This window comes from Labrus bergylta, chromosome 10 (genome assembly GCF_963930695.1).
Source record: "Labrus bergylta chromosome 10, fLabBer1.1, whole genome shotgun sequence".
In the NCBI taxonomy this organism is placed as follows: domain Eukaryota; kingdom Metazoa; phylum Chordata; class Actinopteri; order Labriformes; family Labridae; genus Labrus; species Labrus bergylta.
Window position 1 is genome coordinate 22,621,697 of NC_089204.1, and position 17,740 is coordinate 22,639,436.

The 17,740-nt window shown below is 43.7% G+C and overlaps 2 protein-coding genes across 5 annotated transcripts in view; both read right to left on the reverse strand.

Annotated features, from left to right (window-relative positions):
- Nucleotides 1–1,990: 1,990 nt before the first annotated feature.
- Nucleotides 1,991–17,740, reverse strand: part of rps24 (ribosomal protein S24) — a 156,433-nt gene continuing 140,683 nt past the window's right edge. Inside the window, exon 5 of one of the 2 annotated variants that reach the window (XM_065959182.1) lies at nt 1,991–2,001. In XM_065959182.1, the coding sequence (XP_065815254.1) occupies nt 1,999–2,001 (3 nt within the window). In that variant the 3' untranslated portion in view covers nt 1,991–1,998. The remainder of the gene's footprint in view (nt 2,002–17,740) is intronic. The other variant, XM_065959181.1, reaches the window with a different exon arrangement.
- Nucleotides 3,382–17,740, reverse strand: part of zmiz1a (zinc finger, MIZ-type containing 1a) — a 114,423-nt gene continuing 100,064 nt past the window's right edge. For 2 of the 3 annotated variants that reach the window (XM_065959174.1, XM_065959175.1), the window contains 18 exons: nt 12,926–13,061; nt 10,659–10,773; nt 10,310–10,530; nt 10,021–10,222; nt 9,618–9,899; nt 8,459–8,638; nt 8,254–8,322; nt 7,998–8,163; nt 7,769–7,910; nt 7,415–7,625; nt 7,127–7,232; nt 6,812–6,972; nt 6,638–6,705; nt 6,480–6,548; nt 6,115–6,398; nt 5,146–5,342; nt 4,348–4,617; nt 3,382–4,138 (listed from right to left, as the gene is read on the reverse strand). In XM_065959174.1, coding sequence (XP_065815246.1) covers nt 4,031–4,138; nt 4,348–4,617; nt 5,146–5,342; nt 6,115–6,398; nt 6,480–6,548; nt 6,638–6,705; nt 6,812–6,972; nt 7,127–7,232; nt 7,415–7,625; nt 7,769–7,910; nt 7,998–8,163; nt 8,254–8,322; nt 8,459–8,638; nt 9,618–9,899; nt 10,021–10,222; nt 10,310–10,530; nt 10,659–10,773; nt 12,926–13,061 — 2,987 coding nt within the window. In that variant the 3' untranslated portion in view covers nt 3,382–4,030. The remainder of the gene's footprint in view (nt 4,139–4,347; nt 4,618–5,145; nt 5,343–6,114; nt 6,399–6,479; nt 6,549–6,637; nt 6,706–6,811; nt 6,973–7,126; nt 7,233–7,414; nt 7,626–7,768; nt 7,911–7,997; nt 8,164–8,253; nt 8,323–8,458; nt 8,639–9,617; nt 9,900–10,020; nt 10,223–10,309; nt 10,531–10,658; nt 10,774–12,925; nt 13,062–17,740) is intronic. The other variant, XM_065959176.1, reaches the window with a different exon arrangement.

The window sequence follows — 17,740 nt, forward strand, 5'->3', positions numbered from 1 at the left end:
TAATATTTAATGAATATCATTGTTCATAACTAAACTATATACAGTTCTGCAAATATGATCTTTTTGTTGTTGTTATAATCAAGAGAAAACGTACTTATTGCTGTAAGTATTATGTCACTGAACTGATGATTGAGCCACTGAGTATTTAGTTTACATGTTTTGTTTGTTTGGAAAACTTAGCACGTCTTGGACGAGTCTTGAATCTTTTGCTCAAAGACCCACAACTTATTTTTTCACGCTCCAATCTGTGACTCGCTGGTTAATTGAGAAAAATACCCTCGTACATCAAATTAGTTTACTTTTCAGAGTTGATTTCGAATATAGTATAAGAGACAACATGTTTTTTTTGATTTATGACACAATTTACCTATTAATGAATTACTTACTAAAGTGGGCCTTTTTTCACGGCAGAGGTGTTATTTATAACTTTAACAAAGCCAGAATGCACAACACAGGGTGCGGAAACTAAAGCAGTCAAATGGATACAAGCCAGTATAACTTTAGTCATTGACACCTGATCCTTCCATGAGATGAAATCTGACAATGTCCTAGTTTGAAAGGCCTTTTGATTATTTTTTGGTATTCCAGTCTGTAATAGTATTAAATTGTGTTGCACTAGAGTAGTCCCTTTCATTTTGTTGGTGAATATGACATGGTTTAATAATCGATGCTTGTACTTTGTATGTCAAAAGACACAGAGGCCATTACTTGTGTTTCATCTGAATACATATTTATTAGATAAATATTAGGATGTCACGTCATCTAACTACATACAGATTTGCAAGACTAAAAATCACAATGTTTTTCTGACCAGTTTAGAATATGAAATGATTGTACATAGAATGTACAAAACCAAAGAGACAACTGCCACTTGTTGTGCCAATCACTTCTGATTGTACCTTTATAGCTTTTTTTTTTTCTTCTCTTTTTTGCCAAATCGCATAAAAATTGTAAATTTGACAAAACTCTTTTTTACAAACTGTAAATTTGGAAACAACTCTTCAGAGCCACTCAAAGCTCCACGTCTCCAAGTCCCAATTATACCTCAAAAGGCTTCCATCATTTTGTAGCACCTTTATAAAGTACACAGGTAATAGAGAAATACACAGAAGTTTAATATTACACAAAGGAAAAAAAATGTCTTTTTTTCTCGGATACCCCACGTGGAGGGGTATATAAAGTATCTTACATAAATGAACAGGCGTGGTTAGAGAGGTCTGCACAGACGCAATCGAACAAAGACTCTTTTTGCCAATTCAATGTCTGACAGGAGGATGGAAGCTTTACAAATTCTAAATACACTATGCACACTCCTCCTGGAGAAAATGAATACATTTCTGTTAACGTGTCTCTATTTGTCATTTACATTATATACACGTATCCCTTGCATTCCACACCCCAACCCAGACCCTCAGCCACAACCTCCCACTTGCATTGCAAACAGGAAGGTCTCTCCCCCCCTCCCCCCCAAAAATTTTTAATTTTACAACATTAATTTCATTCTCTTTTAAATCCTCCATTTCCAAAGTCTGCAATCAGACAGTACAATTTGTGTCGCGCAAATGACTAGACGTGATTTTGTGAAAGCTTACAGTTACGTACTGGAACTGTGAAGGGGAATAAAACATCCCAATGCGGCAGTGCATTGTCTTGAACAAACACATGAACAACAGACACAAAACAATCGGATCCTCCAGCTGTGTTACACGCAGGTGAATTGATCAATTCTGAAATCCATATTTGGTTCTTCAAACAAATAACAAATCTGTACTGGGGGGGGGGGATTGTATCCGACATCTTACAGTATATTTAAAATCTGCTGACTGTACTGCATGAAACTGTGTAAACCAAATGATACCTGTTGTAAAAACACAGGATGAACAATAGTTTAAAATCATATAAAAAGCCTTTTTTTTTTTTTTTTTTTACAAAATAAAAATACTCAAATAATGTTCACATATTTGTTTTTGCAAAGTATCAAAAGCTCATTATCCGGGCTCAACACAATTCAAAGGATGTTTTGCACATTCTCACTTTAAATAAAAAGGACGAGGTCACCTGTTCCAATGACTTTAGGCGAAAACATTTTTGGGGGATATTTGGACCTCGATGCTGCTTTGACAATCATTTAGACAGTGGAAAAAACCCCCAGCTAATTTAAAGCTGACCAATTAGTTTATCAAAAAATAAAGAACTCTGAAAACGTGCCTGCTGAGCGGTTGAAATAATCCCTTTCACTGATGCATTGTCATTGTCATAAACTATACACAGCACACAGGTACTCGATACAAGGCCAGTGAAAAGTGCATTTAGATCAATGAGTTACAATATCGGACTGGTTATTGGGGGATTCTGTGTGTGAGGTCTTTGACAGACATACAGTACCATGTAGATGCCAGAAATAGATAGGTACAGTACTGTACAGTCACAAAGTATTCACAAAGGGTATATACAACAGCTCTGGAAACACTGTTGGATCATGCACGATGTTTTTTGCCCCCCAAAAAAGATGCAGGTCAACAGCAACAAAACGCCAACAGGAAAGATCAGTACAATCACACAGACGTTTGTATAAAATACAGTGATTTAAAAAGTTCTGCTGACGTCTGTAGGATGTTCAAATCCTGCCCTTACAACCGATTTAATATCCAGGCGGCCCAACACCTTTTACAAAAAAAGCCTTGGGACAACTTTGGTGATGGGTGTCTGATTAATTTCAATGTAGGACAAAGATAAAACACATAAAAAAGGACAAAAAACACACAATGATTACAAAAAAACAAACAAAAAAAAATCATGAAATTGAAATAAAATAATAAATATAAAGACAGAGAGAACAAATTTGATCAAGCATGTTTAGGCTGGACAAAGACAATAGGAGCCATTGGCACACATGCACTTGTGAACGAAAACGGTGCTGAATTCAATGAGGAAGAGCGAAAACATCACAATAAATACAAACAAAATGAAAACGACGACCACAGAGAGGCTGGAGGAGAGGAGCTGGAGAGCTTCTGAGGTGGACTGATTTCTCTTTCATTCCTTCTAAAACTCGCTCACTCTCGCTAGTCTGTCTTTCACACACCCTTGCAGGCAAACAAAAGAGGACGCATAAACATAAACATACACACCCATGGGTATACACACAGTCTGACACACTCACACACACACACACACACACTACATTGCACAATGTTCACTCATTTCCTCTGTTGACACCGGAGGACATCTTAGCTCGTCCTTTCAGTGCTCTGATTCTGATAGGTTCCAGTTATTCAGCTGTCACACTCACACACACACACACGCACGCACGCACGCACGCACGCACGCACGCACGCACGCACGCACGCACGCACGCACGCACGCACGCACGCACGCACGCACGCACACACACGCACACACACACACACACACACACACTGACAAGTCTTGGGGGTCATCGGCATGTGCCAAAGTTTTGGAAGAACACATTTGAAAAAAAATAAAAAACACTTAAACAAGACATTTTTTTCACACAAAAAAAACAAAAAGGAAAAGTATAATGAAAAAAAAACCAAACACAGCTACAACACTCTCCTCCATGTTGTTTATACATGATGATTATAGCTGCACAGTTTTCAGTTGAAGAGTCACAAATATCGTATATGTATTGATATAATTTCACTCTAGTGTCCGCCAACATGGCTGTAAAAGTTGTGTTCGAGTCAGGCGGTGGAACTGGTGCGTGGAATCTTTACATGAGGAAAAAAAAAAAGAAAAAAAAGAGGAGTGAGCCGGCGATCCTGCTCTCTCCCATTGGAGTTCCCAAACAGGTGCCTCTTTTTTTTTTTCAGTCTACTCCTATGCCACACGCTATCTTTTGAAGGATTGTGTGTGTGTGTGTGTGTGTGTGTGTGTGTGCGTGTGTATGAGTGATCACAGGAAGCAGCTTGAACAGGAGGTCGGTAACGTGTCTGTGGACGGACAGTCATAAAAAATCCCGACTCCTATAGGTGCAGGAGGGTGTCATTTTGAAAGGGGGAGTGAAGAGCTAGTTGTTCTCGAACAGGGAGAGAAGGTCGTCGTTGCTGTTGGCGGGGAGGTCGGGGGGGTCCAGGTATGACAGTAACTCGTCTGGGTTGGCCAGTTCTGGAAGCAACTGTGGAACGAAAGGCAGAAGAAAAAAGACAATTTCGAATGAGATTCCTCTTTTTGACCATTGATGACTTTGATTTAACACAGCTAGCACTGTCTGGAAGCAATTTTAGCGTCACAACACAGAGCACACAGCAAAGAGATGAGAGAAGCTGCAGCAGACAAAAAGCTGTTAACAGGAAGCTTATAGTGCCCAAAAGCAGGGACACTTACATCCAGCGAGGGTTCGGGCATGTCCTGGGCGCCCTGACCCATCTGTTCCGAGGTGGGGTTAAAGCTCAGATCGCCGTGGGGGTGATTGTTCTGCCCCGGCTGCTGCTGAGACTGCGACTGGCGAGGTGGCTGCGATGATTGGCCGCTGTGATGCAAGGGCTGCCCTGACTGGCCAGTGTGATGTAAGGGCGGCCCCGATTGGCTGCGGGGGTGGGGAGACACATGCAAGATCTGCTGCATGGAGTTATGGGACTGTTCGGAATGGGACATCTGCAGGTGTGAGAGGGAGACGGAGAAAGCGAGAGTGGTGGAGAGGGAAGAATTAAGAAGACAGAGTGACAGAGACAGAAAGTGAAGTGTTATGTGAGGTGGAGGGGAGAAGGGGGGGGGTTGAGGGAAGAAAGAGAGGGAAAGCAGAATGAGTTCCAGCGTGAATAATATGGAACAGGCCTTATAACTGGAAGCTGTGATCGGCAGACATGTACAGCTGCAACATAATACGGTGACATGAGCATGTGAGCATGACTGAGCACACATGCTGGCTGGAGGCGCAGGCTGCACCTTGTTCTGATAACACATCTCTTAAACTATTGCACAGATTGTCAGCAGATTTTCATCTTCAAACTAAGGTACCAATTTATGATACACGACAAATTCACTTAGCAGTGGATAAACGAGACCACAAAACCCACGAAGCCACATCAAACTGTATTGTTTAGTAATGTGCTTTTTCCAAAAACATGTTTTTATTGCCGTCACTGAGTGGAATAAGAAATCAGCCCCCCCCCCCCTACTTACCACATCGCTCATGCCGTGGCTTAGAGGCTTGTCCTGCGAGAGGAGTCCGCCAGGTCCATCTGGGGGGTGGGAGAGCTGGGGGCCATGGATGAAGTCATTCAAAGGGGGACCTCCTCCACCACCGCCTCCTCCAACTCCCCCACCAGAGGGGTTCACATGAGGGAAGTCAAAGTTCCCCTGGCTGTGGTAACTGTTGCCTGGAGTGACAAAAGCATGGATTGGATTTTTAATCAAAATATGAATACAAAGAGTCCCTACTGTTCAGACACTGAATAAAAAACTCACACAGTGTTTGAAGAGGGATGAGTCATTACATCATGTTATCTTGTTTGAAGGTGTTGCATCATGTATTTTCAGGGTGGATACATTGCTTTGTCTCGATCCTGGTTAACAGGTTGCTTAGGTTATGACTTGTAAGTATAACCTTCTGAATCATCTATTTTACTTTGTATGGATCAGTTATTTATGAATTAAATTCTGTTTTGAAGAAGGCTTAAAACGAGCAAATGTGATAATGAAAGTGGTTAGGAAAATATCTACTGACATATTAAAGTCAATGGAAAAGTAAGGTATCGTTCATGTCTGTTTTCAAACACAGATTTCTTTTTTTCAACAAATTGAGTCGCCCCCTGCTGGCCATTACACGTTACAAAGTGCAGGCCACAGGCACATCTGCATTTGCTTCCCTTTTGGAACCCAACACTTCTCACATGCAGTCTGTGTTATCGCTGCACAATGTTATCTTTTCAAAGTGTTTTCAGAGCAATTCAGTTTTGCTTTTTTGTGTTATCGGAGTAATGCGCTCAAAACATTTCACGCCGACTTCAGCACAAAACTCTCCTCAGGGCTGTTTCTTTGTGCGAATGCTCTAGAGACACATCCTTGGTTCTCGCTTAAATATGAAAACATTATTTCCCAAATGGCAAAGAATGAGCTGACTCTTGTGTTAGTCTGGCTGCCGTTCTTTACCTGCTCCTGGGTAATCTCCCCCGTTGCCACTTGCATGTTGACCAGGGTGGGGAGGGTAAGGGCTGGGACCTTGGCCAGGTCCAGGTCCTGGCCCTGGACCAGGCCCGGGCCCCAGCTGGGCAATCATCTCCATCACATTGGGCATGGTCATCTGACTGGGACTCATAGTCTTAAAGCGCTTGGCAATCGGTCCGTCAGGGTCCTCTTTGATGTGTAGCTCCGACTTAATGGGGACCGGTCGCCAGCTGCACGTCGGGTCTATAGTGACCTCCTCAAACTCTGAACTATAAAAGGAATAAGAACAAAGTTCAGGATGCGGCTTAGACAACACTATGGGAGGATATGGTAGAAGAGAAGAAACTCACTTTTGGATTGCATTGAGGATTCCCCACATGTACTGGTCCACCTCCAGACCTTCTAATAACGCTGTTTTACTGAAAGGAGGAAAAGAAACATTAGATCAAAACAGTTCAAGGTATTTGTAATTAGTGAACCTCCCCAGTAAGCAGCCACTTTGACTTACTTGCACACAGGACACCTCCATGTCCCCCTCTCACAGTTGAGCTGCAAGTAGGACTCTAGATCAAAGCACTGTGGAGAACAACATCAGAAATGATTAGAATCGTATTTCCATATTCAAAGCCGCACAAGTGTCCATGAATGATAGCGTTTAATCGCCTCTTTAATTCAAACCAACCTGGACATGTTTGCAGTCGTGCCCCCGTGCAGGTAGCTGGATGCGTCGGAAGGTAATGGGACATTTCAGCGACACTTTAATGGCCGTCTGCTCCACGCCGTCTTCCCCGTTTAGAGTGGTGTTGCCTGCTGACGCGGCAACGCTGCTGAAGTTCCTCTTAACTAAAACAAAAACCAGAGAAACGGTTTTAGTAAGTTAAAAGGTGTACTTTTAGAGTTATCTAAAAGAGAAGCAGAAGGAGAAACAGATGCAAGCTTGTGTAATTAAGATGTACTTTTACATATTAACAACACTAAGAGACAAAATGAGGTATACCCTTGGTGATGCAGTGTTCTGCAGGAAGGAGTCTCTTCTTAAGGAGCCCCTGGAGGACGGAGCGCACAGATGGCCGGTGGACCAGCTGCAGCACAAACAGGTGGGACTGCGAAGCAACACGAGAACATGAAGCAAACTGAAAATCAAAACACAGTGTGAAGCATGCACAATGCATATACTCCTTCAGCTGTGTGATCATCTTTCCAGCTTTCTGTTGAATCACTGATGTACGTTGACATTGCTATGCTGTTTGAAGATGAATAAAATAGACTGGTAGTGTTAACTCACACAGCAGCACGCCGTGACTGTAATCTGGATGGTGTTTCTCCCGGGTTGGCATACGTGCTTCAGGTGCAGGGGTTTGTGGGAGGTTTTGTTGTCTCCCCTCTCGATGGTGAGGGGCGTGGCGTTGACGCTGACCTGGACGGAGGCGGGCCAGTTGGTGTTCATCTGCCTGTCTTCGTGATGGTAACACTTAAACTGCAGCTCAAGGTCGGACCTGTGCGAGGAACAGGACGACGAGGTCAGCAAAAAAAGCGAACAGGAAACAACAAAACATGAACGAGAAAACGATCCTTTGATAATACAATCCAAATCTCTCACTGTAATGATTGGAAGTGCAAGCTTTGTCTGTGGTCGTACCTCCACATGAGAGTCTGGTGGACGGAGGGTCGAAGGTGGAAGACGTGGTTACTGACAGCCAGGTTGTGCTCCAAGCGGAACGGCTCTAGTACCACCCCATCCCTCACTGGGAAAGTCAGCCGCAGCTCCTCATTGGGGTTCGCTGGAAGGATAGAGGAGTTTGTTTAACATGTACATTACATTATTGTTAAATATGAACCGCTTGTTTCAGGACTGCTGCGGTGCTCACTTGGGGGCGGCGGAAGTGCTGTCATATTTGGTTTCATGTCAGGTGGAAACGGGGGCTTCACGTCCTGGTTTGGCGACAGGTATGGAGGAATTCCACTTCCTGGGGTCATAGGGGGGGTGGGGTTTCCGGGGACCGGGGAGTGGGGGTAATTCCCGGGCCTGGGGGGCTGTTAAAGGCAGGAAATTGCAATAATGAAAACATCTGTGTCAGTCTTTATTCGAACACAGGACAGGGTCAAATCTCGATGAAAACATACCCCGTTGCCTTGGCCGTAAGAGTATCCACCTCCAGAAAAGTTGGTGCTCTGACCATTGAATGGCTCTTGCTGTAAAAAAAAAAAATGAAGAAATAATTTTATAGTGGCTTTTTTTTTAAAGCAAAACGTATTTTACACATATTTCACAGTGGAGATTGGGACATGCTCCACTGAGTAGGATATTGAGAAGTGTGTTATTACAGACCTTGTAGTACTGGCCCATGGGCATGCCGGGTGGGTATTGTCCTTGGCCCGGCTGTCCTGGCATCCTCTGGCCGGGGTAATTAGGAGACGGCAGCGGCCTGGAGGCATTTGACGCGGGGTACTGGCCCTGCTGAGGTGGGAACTGACTGGCTGGCCCGTACTGCTGGCCACCGTAACTCCCCTGGACGAAGCAAGTGAAAGGAGAAGACATTAAACACATGTTTAAGTGCTTTATGAGGCATGGGGCTCTACTTTCCAAGAAACAAGGTGAAACACATTCAACTTCTCAGCCGCAGACACAGATAGATAAAAAAAAAACAGAATCATTGGGAAGGGAAACCAAATACATGATAAGTAAGAGGTGGGGAAAAGGTCTGCTTTATGCTTTAATGCATAATAGCCATAACTGTAAATATCTCTAAAAGTGTCTGGCTTCTCAAGTTGAAACTTAGGCCTTTGATCAGAATGTCTGTGGATTGGCCACGTCACTCCAGATGATTTTACAATTAAACTTGGAGCAACAGCTTGCCAGCGTAGTGCTCAGAAAATCACAATGCATTTAATCCTGTTAGATCCTAACCAATACTGTCACCATGTCAGGAGATTTTAATTATTAATGGCATTATTGCCCTCCCTCTCTCTCTCTCTCTCTCTCTCTCTCTCTCTCTCTCTCTCTCTTCAAACAGAATGAAACACGTGTGTAAGTCCTGCTGCTGTGTGAGGCCTACAGGTGTTTATCACACTGCAGATGAGACGTTGTACATGTTGTTTTAAGAAAGTCACCCAACAAACAGAGAATGAGGTGTGGAAGTGTGGCTGATGTGCATTTTTATTATTGCTAACATTCTTCTTCAGACACCAATATAATGTTATTTGATGCTCTTATTAATCTGTAGGATATAATAAATGTGTGAAATGAACGAGGGACACTTCATATCATATATGTGAGGTACCGTGTGAAGTGTTATTTTAGAGGTAATGTGAGTGCATCTCTGCCAAAATAAAGCACCAAAACAGTCTTGGCTGCTCCCCTCGTCCCACCTGGGTGCAATCATGCTTGTTTAGTTCCAGGAAAACAGTCTCAGATTTTAAAAAATAAAATTCTTTGCCAAAGGAAAATAGAGCCCAGATTGTTTTAATTATAGCACATCTCCACTCACCTCCCCGGGATATGACCTCTTTATCCCCTGCAAGGGTATTCCCGGTCGAGGTCCACCTGGGTACCCTTGCTGGGGCATCCTCTGGCCGTGCGCTCCAAAAGGCCCCATGCCTGGGGTCCGAGCCTGGTTCATGCCCATGGGAGGTCCACTCATGTTAGGGTTGTTCATGGCTGATCCCATGCTGGCTGGATTCATCCCTCCAGGGGGCCCTCGAGGGCCTGGCTGGTTCATGAACTGGCTGTTGTAGGCCTGAGTGGGGCCCATTTGGAACGACGAACACATCTGGAGGCAAAACAGATGTTTTCATTTGGGTTATTTTGGATATCTAGCCAAGGCGCTTGGATAACATATATTTGTATTTTAAAGTTGAGCTGAATCATCTGTTGCAAGGTGCAAACTGTACCTGTCCATACTGGTTCATGTCTTTATTCTGCGTTTCCTGCAGGGCTGCCACGGTGGCCGTCGCTGTGGCTGTTGCAGTAGCAGCTGCGGCAGCGACGGCGGCGGCTGCTGCTGCGGCTGCTGGCTGTGTGAAGTCACCAGGAGGACGTGTGTGGGAGGTCATTCCCATTCCTCCTGGAGGAGCGTTTGGCCCTCCAGAATAACTGAAAAAAAAAGATTCCCATGTTTTAATCATTATGGGGAATTTTCATAGCTTGATTTTATTAAGAGAGTCGTATCCAGTCTCTTACCTCCCGCTGTATCCCCCAGGACCTCCAGGGTAGCCAGGCCTGCCGTACATGCCCTGCTGCATGTACCCCTGGTTGGAGCCGCCTTTGTTTGGAAACTGTTGCTGCTGAGCGTTGAACTGAGACGAGTTGAGCCCTGCTGCGCTGGCAGACATACCTGATCCCATTGGGTTACCTCCAGGATTCATGGGGTTATTGCTGTTTGCCATTGGGTTACCTAGCACCTATAAATGAAAAATGATGATGCGGGAAGAAAGAAAAAAAGAAACGCCATTAGGTTTTTCAAACAAACAAATAAAGAGCTGATTGTGTTTGAAGTTACAGCCTGGCTGCTGTACATGCAGGGACATACCTGACTCTGTGATGTATTGGTCACGCCCCACACTGTTGTAACCACAGACAATGACCCAGGGGGCTGGTTGGTGTTTTGTTGCCAGGGGACAGAGTCATAGGGAAAGGATCCATCACTGGAAAGGAGATGAAAACAAAAATCATGAGCACTGATGTCGCACGAAGATTCAAGCGGCCAAGAAAAGAGCCAAGAAAAAAAAGCCAACAGAGCTGTACATTCATCCAGAAATGTGAATAATTTGGGAATTCTTCTTGCCAAAATGTGAGGCAATTTGAAAAGTCTGGCAGTCGGTTTCAAAACATGTTTTCAGCCAGCCTATCTGCTTCACAGAAAGCTGGAGTTAAAAGCTCCAAATGGGCCGATGAGGACTTCCATGTCCAAACACACACACACACACACACCAGTAAAAACAAAATATGATTCAATTATCTATTTGAGTTGCTGAAAAGCCTTTGGAGAGGAATTGGTGGAGTGCAGTTGGAATGTTTAGCATTTAGATTGAAAACAAATATCAACTGAAAATATGAGGGTTGGTTACATATTATAAACAAGCTTAATCCTCATGGGGAGACGCAAGTGGCCGGTGCAACGGGAAGGATTTGCTGTTTTTGGAGAGCAGTTTGTTTTCGCTCAGAGGTTAGCTCTTGGAATGGACGACGTGTTCAATATTTCCTCATAAAGGAAAAACATTATCTCAAGATCCTGCGCAGAGCCAAACAGGACTCTTCTTCACAAGCTCCGGGTTTTTAGAGAGAAGGGGAGAGAGAGAGCGACAGGGAGAGAGAGAGAGAGGAATGAGCACACTATGTTCTGCAAAAACATTACTTCACAGCTCTCTTCCTCCTCTCCACCCTAAATCACCTCAGCTCGACTCCAAGTAATTCTGGCTCTTATTCAAACAATGGAAGTCCCCTGCGTCTGTGTAAAAAGGCTCATTTTCATGGTTTTATTTAAGGCATTAATGAATCAGCTTGTGTAATACATATTCAAATGTAGATACAAGAAGAGACATGGGACATAATACTTCTCTCTCTCTTCTCCCCTGACACCTACATCTGTTGTGGTTTAAGTCACCTGTTATCATGTTATTTCTCACAGTATACACAAATCAAGAAATTCAAAACATGCAAAGGTAACTAAAGGGCCAATCCTGGCTGACCCCCCCCCCCCACACCCCACACGTTTACATCTAGTTTTGCGTACCAACTGGTCAACAGCATGTTGGGTAGCCATTTTCCCTGAAGGAAGAAGGAGGGAGCTGGACTGTTCTCAAGGAGGGGAAAAAAGTGTAAGCTCTCTGAAGGTATTCCACACTTCTTTCTCCAGCTAATCCCAATATCTGCACAGCTATTGTTTGATAAGAGTTGGGAAAGCCATGTTTAAGTAAAGCCTGATGTTGCCTTAAAGAACAGAAGTACCCCAGTTTATACAGCTTCTTAATGAAGCACTGGTATCAGATGGCGGCTCGGGTATCAGCCCACTGTAACTTTGCTAAACGCTGCTTAGTGCTTTGCTCATAATGGATTAACGTTGGGTCTTTGTGACATAGCGATGAGTAAGGTCTTTTACCTGATCTTTGTAAAGTGTCTCAAGTCTTGGTTATGAATTTGGCGCTGTACAAAAAAATGATTGATTGACATCTAAAGCCCGGACGCTGGTGAAGGAGGGAAGCTAACCGGGCTTTCCAGCTCCAAATCCGAGGTAAACGGAACGCATCCTTAGTAATGAATTAGTTGGACCAGTGCATACTTGGCATTTTGTTGTAATTCAAAGAGTAAAAAAAAAAAAAAAGTGTGATCGCAGAGAATCAAACGTAGAGAAAAGAATACCTTTTAACATTACAGCAAAGGCAAGCTCATCTTAATTAAGCAAATGTGTTGTTAACTGTAAAGAACAATGAGAAATGTGTCTGTTCACTTTGTTTATGTAGCGATGCCTCTAAGTCAGGTTTACAACTGGAAATAGGCAGTGTTTAAGTTTCTATCACTGCTTGAATTAAAATGTCCTTCTTTGACCTTATGTACGGGGCACAGCTGTAAGTTTGGCCTGATATTTGATTCATATATAAAAAGAATTAAAACAATGTAATGCTGTACTTGTAGGGTACTTTATGACCCTGGGATGAAAGCACCGTTTAATTGGCGGGATAAAAAAAAAACCCCAAAAAAAACAGTAACCTTGAACCTAATTGGGAATGTGGTTTTACTGAATGATTAGCAGCGTCTGAAGTCATCTGTCAGCAGGTGTTTCAGAGACTCCCCACTGACCTGTGTGTGAGGCCAGGCTTCATGCTGTTCATGCTGGGCTGCATGGGGACTTTTCCCTGCGGTTCGTTCTGCCGGTTCTTCTGGTGACGCAGCAGGAGGAGACGACCCAGCTCCTCGCACCACGACGACAGCAGGGCTGCGAGGAAAACACAGACACACACACACACATTAGCATCTGTTTAGCTTCCCATCGGCTCACAAACACACACACACACTAACACACACAAACACACACAAATATTTGCCTGCATGGAGATGGATCTGCACATTGTTACATGGAAGCGTATGTTTGAGGCTTTACGTGTATGATCACAAAAAAATTAAAACTGCTGGATTCTTCTTGTTTCTAACATCACTTGTAACAAATCAAATGAATAGATTTATCTGCTCAGGTCTCCCGACAGTGAATCACATGCCTGTTTTCAGTCTGAAGTTATTGCTTGAGCCTCCAGGGGGCAGCCTAACTCAATAAACCCGATCGATTATTCGGCTGTGTGGATTTCACAACAGTTACATCACATCATCTCTACCTGCAGTGTAAAATATAAACTGAAATCCATCCACAAGCACAAAAGGACCTCCAAGATTTTCTGTCTGCCTCAGCGAGGGAGAGGCTGAAAGGGAGCGTGAGAGGCAGACGGAGACGGAGTGATCGAGGGTAACAGATATGATCCACGCAGGAAATAAGAAACTGTGATCTCTTCACTCTCCTCCACTTTCTTCACTCCTCATCTTCCCCGTGTCCCCTCATATCTACGAGGACTAATTACACAGTACAGGCGTCTCATCCTCTTCAGGAAACACAGAGTAGAGATATTTCTTTGCCTAGCTGCCAATGAATTACCGATCTTTATTCTATTTTTTCCCCAATGCCAATCAACTTGTCTATTTTGAATCAATCAGTTTTTTCGGCTCGTTGGAACACACTGCTTGTTTTTGATTTTAGGAAGTCGGCATGACAAACAAACAAAAGGAAAGATTACGGTGTTCGGGGGGGCCTAATTTAATAATTTAACAGGCTATTTTTAGCCGTGTAGACCCAGATACACCAGCTTTTAGGAAGAGCTGTTACCAGGTTTGGGGTTTTTAAGATGTGGAATTTATTTAAAATATGCACGTGGGATGTTTTAACGGTCTGTCACCCTGGAATTGGCATTGCGTTGAGAAGATTTACAAGCACACAGACCCCAAAAAATGTCAATCAAAATGCCTTGTGAATTTTAAAACAGTATTTATAATAGAAACTGAATGCACCATCAGTAACTCGTTGAAATCGTGCATTAAATGCTCTGATCCATTCATATCTGATCTGACGAGTGGCTTCAAGAAGGAGTAGACACACGAAGAACAGAAGGGGACGAAGTGGAACGTTTTATTCTGGAGGGGTGGAGAGAGCCAAGCCTCCTAGTTAAAGGGGAATTATTCCACCCTGCCATTACAGAGAGCTTATCTCCCCACTAAATCACCACCTCCACACCCAGGGACTGTCTCTTCAACTGGCAACCCACCATTTAGACCTAAAGATCAGCTCTGAGTGAGCACAAGTGATGGAGTATCTCTGAGAGGGACAGAGAGAGAGAGAGAGAGAGAGAGAGAAAGTGGTGGGGACTTGCTACGAGCGTCCAAATCTTACACGGCCAAGGCCAGAAGTCATTCATAATACAGCGGCGTCTGCTCAGGGCAATGTTCATGTTTAGCAAGCTTAGTAAAGTCAGTGTGCATGACCTTGTTTCCACCTCGCAGTCCCCCTGTGTTAAAGCAGCTGCCAACACCAGCACATGCCCACAACTACGACTACCACACTCCTCTCCACCCCCCCCCCACCCCACCCCAACACTGCTTCAAATGCCTGTCTCATATCAGACACGCTGCATACACCCACAGTCCTCTCAGTCATTTTCTGATAATAATCCTGAAGTCCTGTTATGACCCGCCTCTCTAAAATGTTGCTAAATGTAATTTAAGTGTTTTGCTTACTTTGCTAATAGAGAGCGAGAGGATCAGATGCCAAGCGCACAGAGGAAGCCAAAGTCTCCTGCTTGTCATTGTTAACCCTGCCATTCACTGAATTTTATGAACACTTAAGCATTGTAGTGAAGTCATTTACAGCTACCTGGTGGTGGAGAAGAGCCAAGACCAACTTTTTTTTTTTTAGAGCCTCACTGAGTCTAAAGTTGGCTTCCACAGTTGTAGAAAAGCTCACATAAAGCAAACTAAAATGTCACAGATTGAATAAAATGAAATAAAATAAAATAAAAAGTGCGTGAGCGACGCGATGCTAACAACTTCTGAGTGCTACAATCACACGATCGATTCACGACTCCATCAGATAATAACTTTGCTAACATGTTGAGCAAATTCTACAGCAGGCGAGATCAAAGATGTAGCTCGGTTTGAGGAGGGGGGAAGCGGTGCTAGACTTTCTCCTCACACAGATAGAGAAAGAGAGAGAGAGAGAGAGAGAGGGAAGAATGGATGGGGATTTTATTCCCCCTTCCGTCTCTGTCTGTCTGCATGCAGTTTGAATGTTTAATGGTGATTCTTGTCTAGCTTTGCCCAAACACTGTATAATCTGGAGGATCAAGTAGCGGCTCTGCAGAACGTCAGTGTTATTTGATAATGTGTTGACATGACAGTTTACAGTTGGGTAAGAAGGTAGAGAGATTGTAGATACAGCGTGTTAAAGAAGGCGTATGTGGAGTGTTGCCTGGAGGCACCTTATCACACGCTGAACAATTTAGCTGCTGCAAGTTTGCACAGTAACAGAACAGCTGTTAAGAAATACCTCATTCATCCTGCACGAGGAAATTGAATTTTTACACTCTGTTGTTAAACATGCTACACACATATAGGCTGATATACACCAAAATGCACAAACAGCCACAAGACGTCAGAGTAAGGGGTGGGGGGCTGCGCACAGTGAGCGCTCCTAGTGGGGGTGAGTGCCTCGCTCGATGGCACCTCGGATCGATTCTGATTTATTGAGGCATTCGCAGGTTACCTGTACCGGCCGTGTGTGCTTAGACTTGAACGGCTTAATCTTTGAGACGCGCATATGCTACAGGAAGTGAACTGACACTCTCCAGCTTTCAGACCAATTTCTAGGTTTCGTCTGCACCGGGACTTGAACCCGGCGTCCCTCCAGATCCCAACCCAAGTCTCTACACACCGAGCTACTGCCGCCCCGATGACACAACATAACATAGATGTCTACTTAAGTCGCAAATCCGAACAACAACTTACTACATGTCGTATTCTTTACTTTCCTAATAACAACAGTTGTGGCTGTGTGTATTTAAATATGAAAATCACACCACCACATCTAAGACAACTCTCTTCAGGGACGTTTAAGAAGTGTTTCCATACCTTTAAAAGAAGAAGCTGCAGCCCATTACAAATCCGGTAATTGAGTTTACAGAGGCTAAACTAACTAGTCATACCTTTAAACTACAACTAGAGCCATCCATGAGTGAAGGAGGCATTTTAACCCTTTAAATAGATGTCTCCTGCTCCAGGTGACTGAGGTCTACAGAGTTCATTTTGGACTTTCTTTAATGGGCTTTGACACAGAGAGGCTTCTCCATAACAACTGGTCTGCTCTGTCCCCGGCCGGCAGAGAGAGCAGAACATAAGCTTATTTCTCAGGGAACTCTGCTGAACCCTCTCCGAACGGCTCAGTTTCTTAGAAGCTGCAGCTTTCTAAGTGAGTAATGCCCCGAGACATATGGGCCCTCCTAACGCAGGCTGTATTTAATGTGGTATGGCTGACTGATAGCAGAAGCCCGGGCTCGTTCTCACCTCACCTCAGCCCCTCTGGGAGCTGCAGGGAGCCGGAGTAAGCCCTGGTAACAGGCTGCAAGGCCCATTAACTAATGACAGAGTGGGTGTACAAGTCCTCTTTTACAAGCAAACCCCAACGCTAATTACTCTGAACCCTGATAGTGCCGCGTGTGTGCAAGCATTTGTGTGTGGTTGAAAAGCCTTTGAGCGTATCGTTTGCCGGGTTAAATCGAGACAGATTGCTGACGATCTGATTCTCAGACGCTCTAAAACGTGTGCAGTCCAAAATAATAGAGTTAGCGGGCCTAATGGTGACCCAGCTTTGCAGATAGAAACCTGACATGATTGGAAGTGTGAAGCAGAACGTCCTCGGTGTGTCTACTGCTGCTTTGCATACAAGCATCCTGTAGAATGAAACATTGCTAACCACCCTGCTAACTTGAAACATGAAAGCACATTACAGAGAGACCATGACCACATCACATGTGCTCGCGAAAGTTTATTACCAAACACCGGCTGATACTGCCACTATGGGTTTTTTCTTCAAAAGCATCTGCAGCAGCGTGTTTGGTTTCCTCAAATGAAGAATTAAGAGACTGATGTGGTAACTTAAAGAAAAAGAAACAAAAACAACTGGTGTCTCAATTGGTTTGATGAATGACAGCTACTGTACGATGAAGAACAGATGATGTTCCTGTCCCTCTTTTACCTTCCTGATACCAAATCTAGTAGCTGGACATGTGAGTGTCTGTAATCCAGTGTGGTTAATGATATTTACATCCTATTAAACATTTGTAACAACTTTTTGCAACTACCCTCTAAGTTTTAAAACTGATTTCAAATGTAGTATGGGAATAAAGTCATTCTGCTGGGTTCCGCTAATGTTACACTTTCTACTCTGCACTTTTTTAATTTCATCATTTACTTTAAATTATTATTTTTTTTCTTTTTGAAAGGCATTTACAGGTGGCTGCACTTATATAGATTAGTGCTGTTTTTTAAACTATGAATAATAAAGGTCTCATATAACTATGT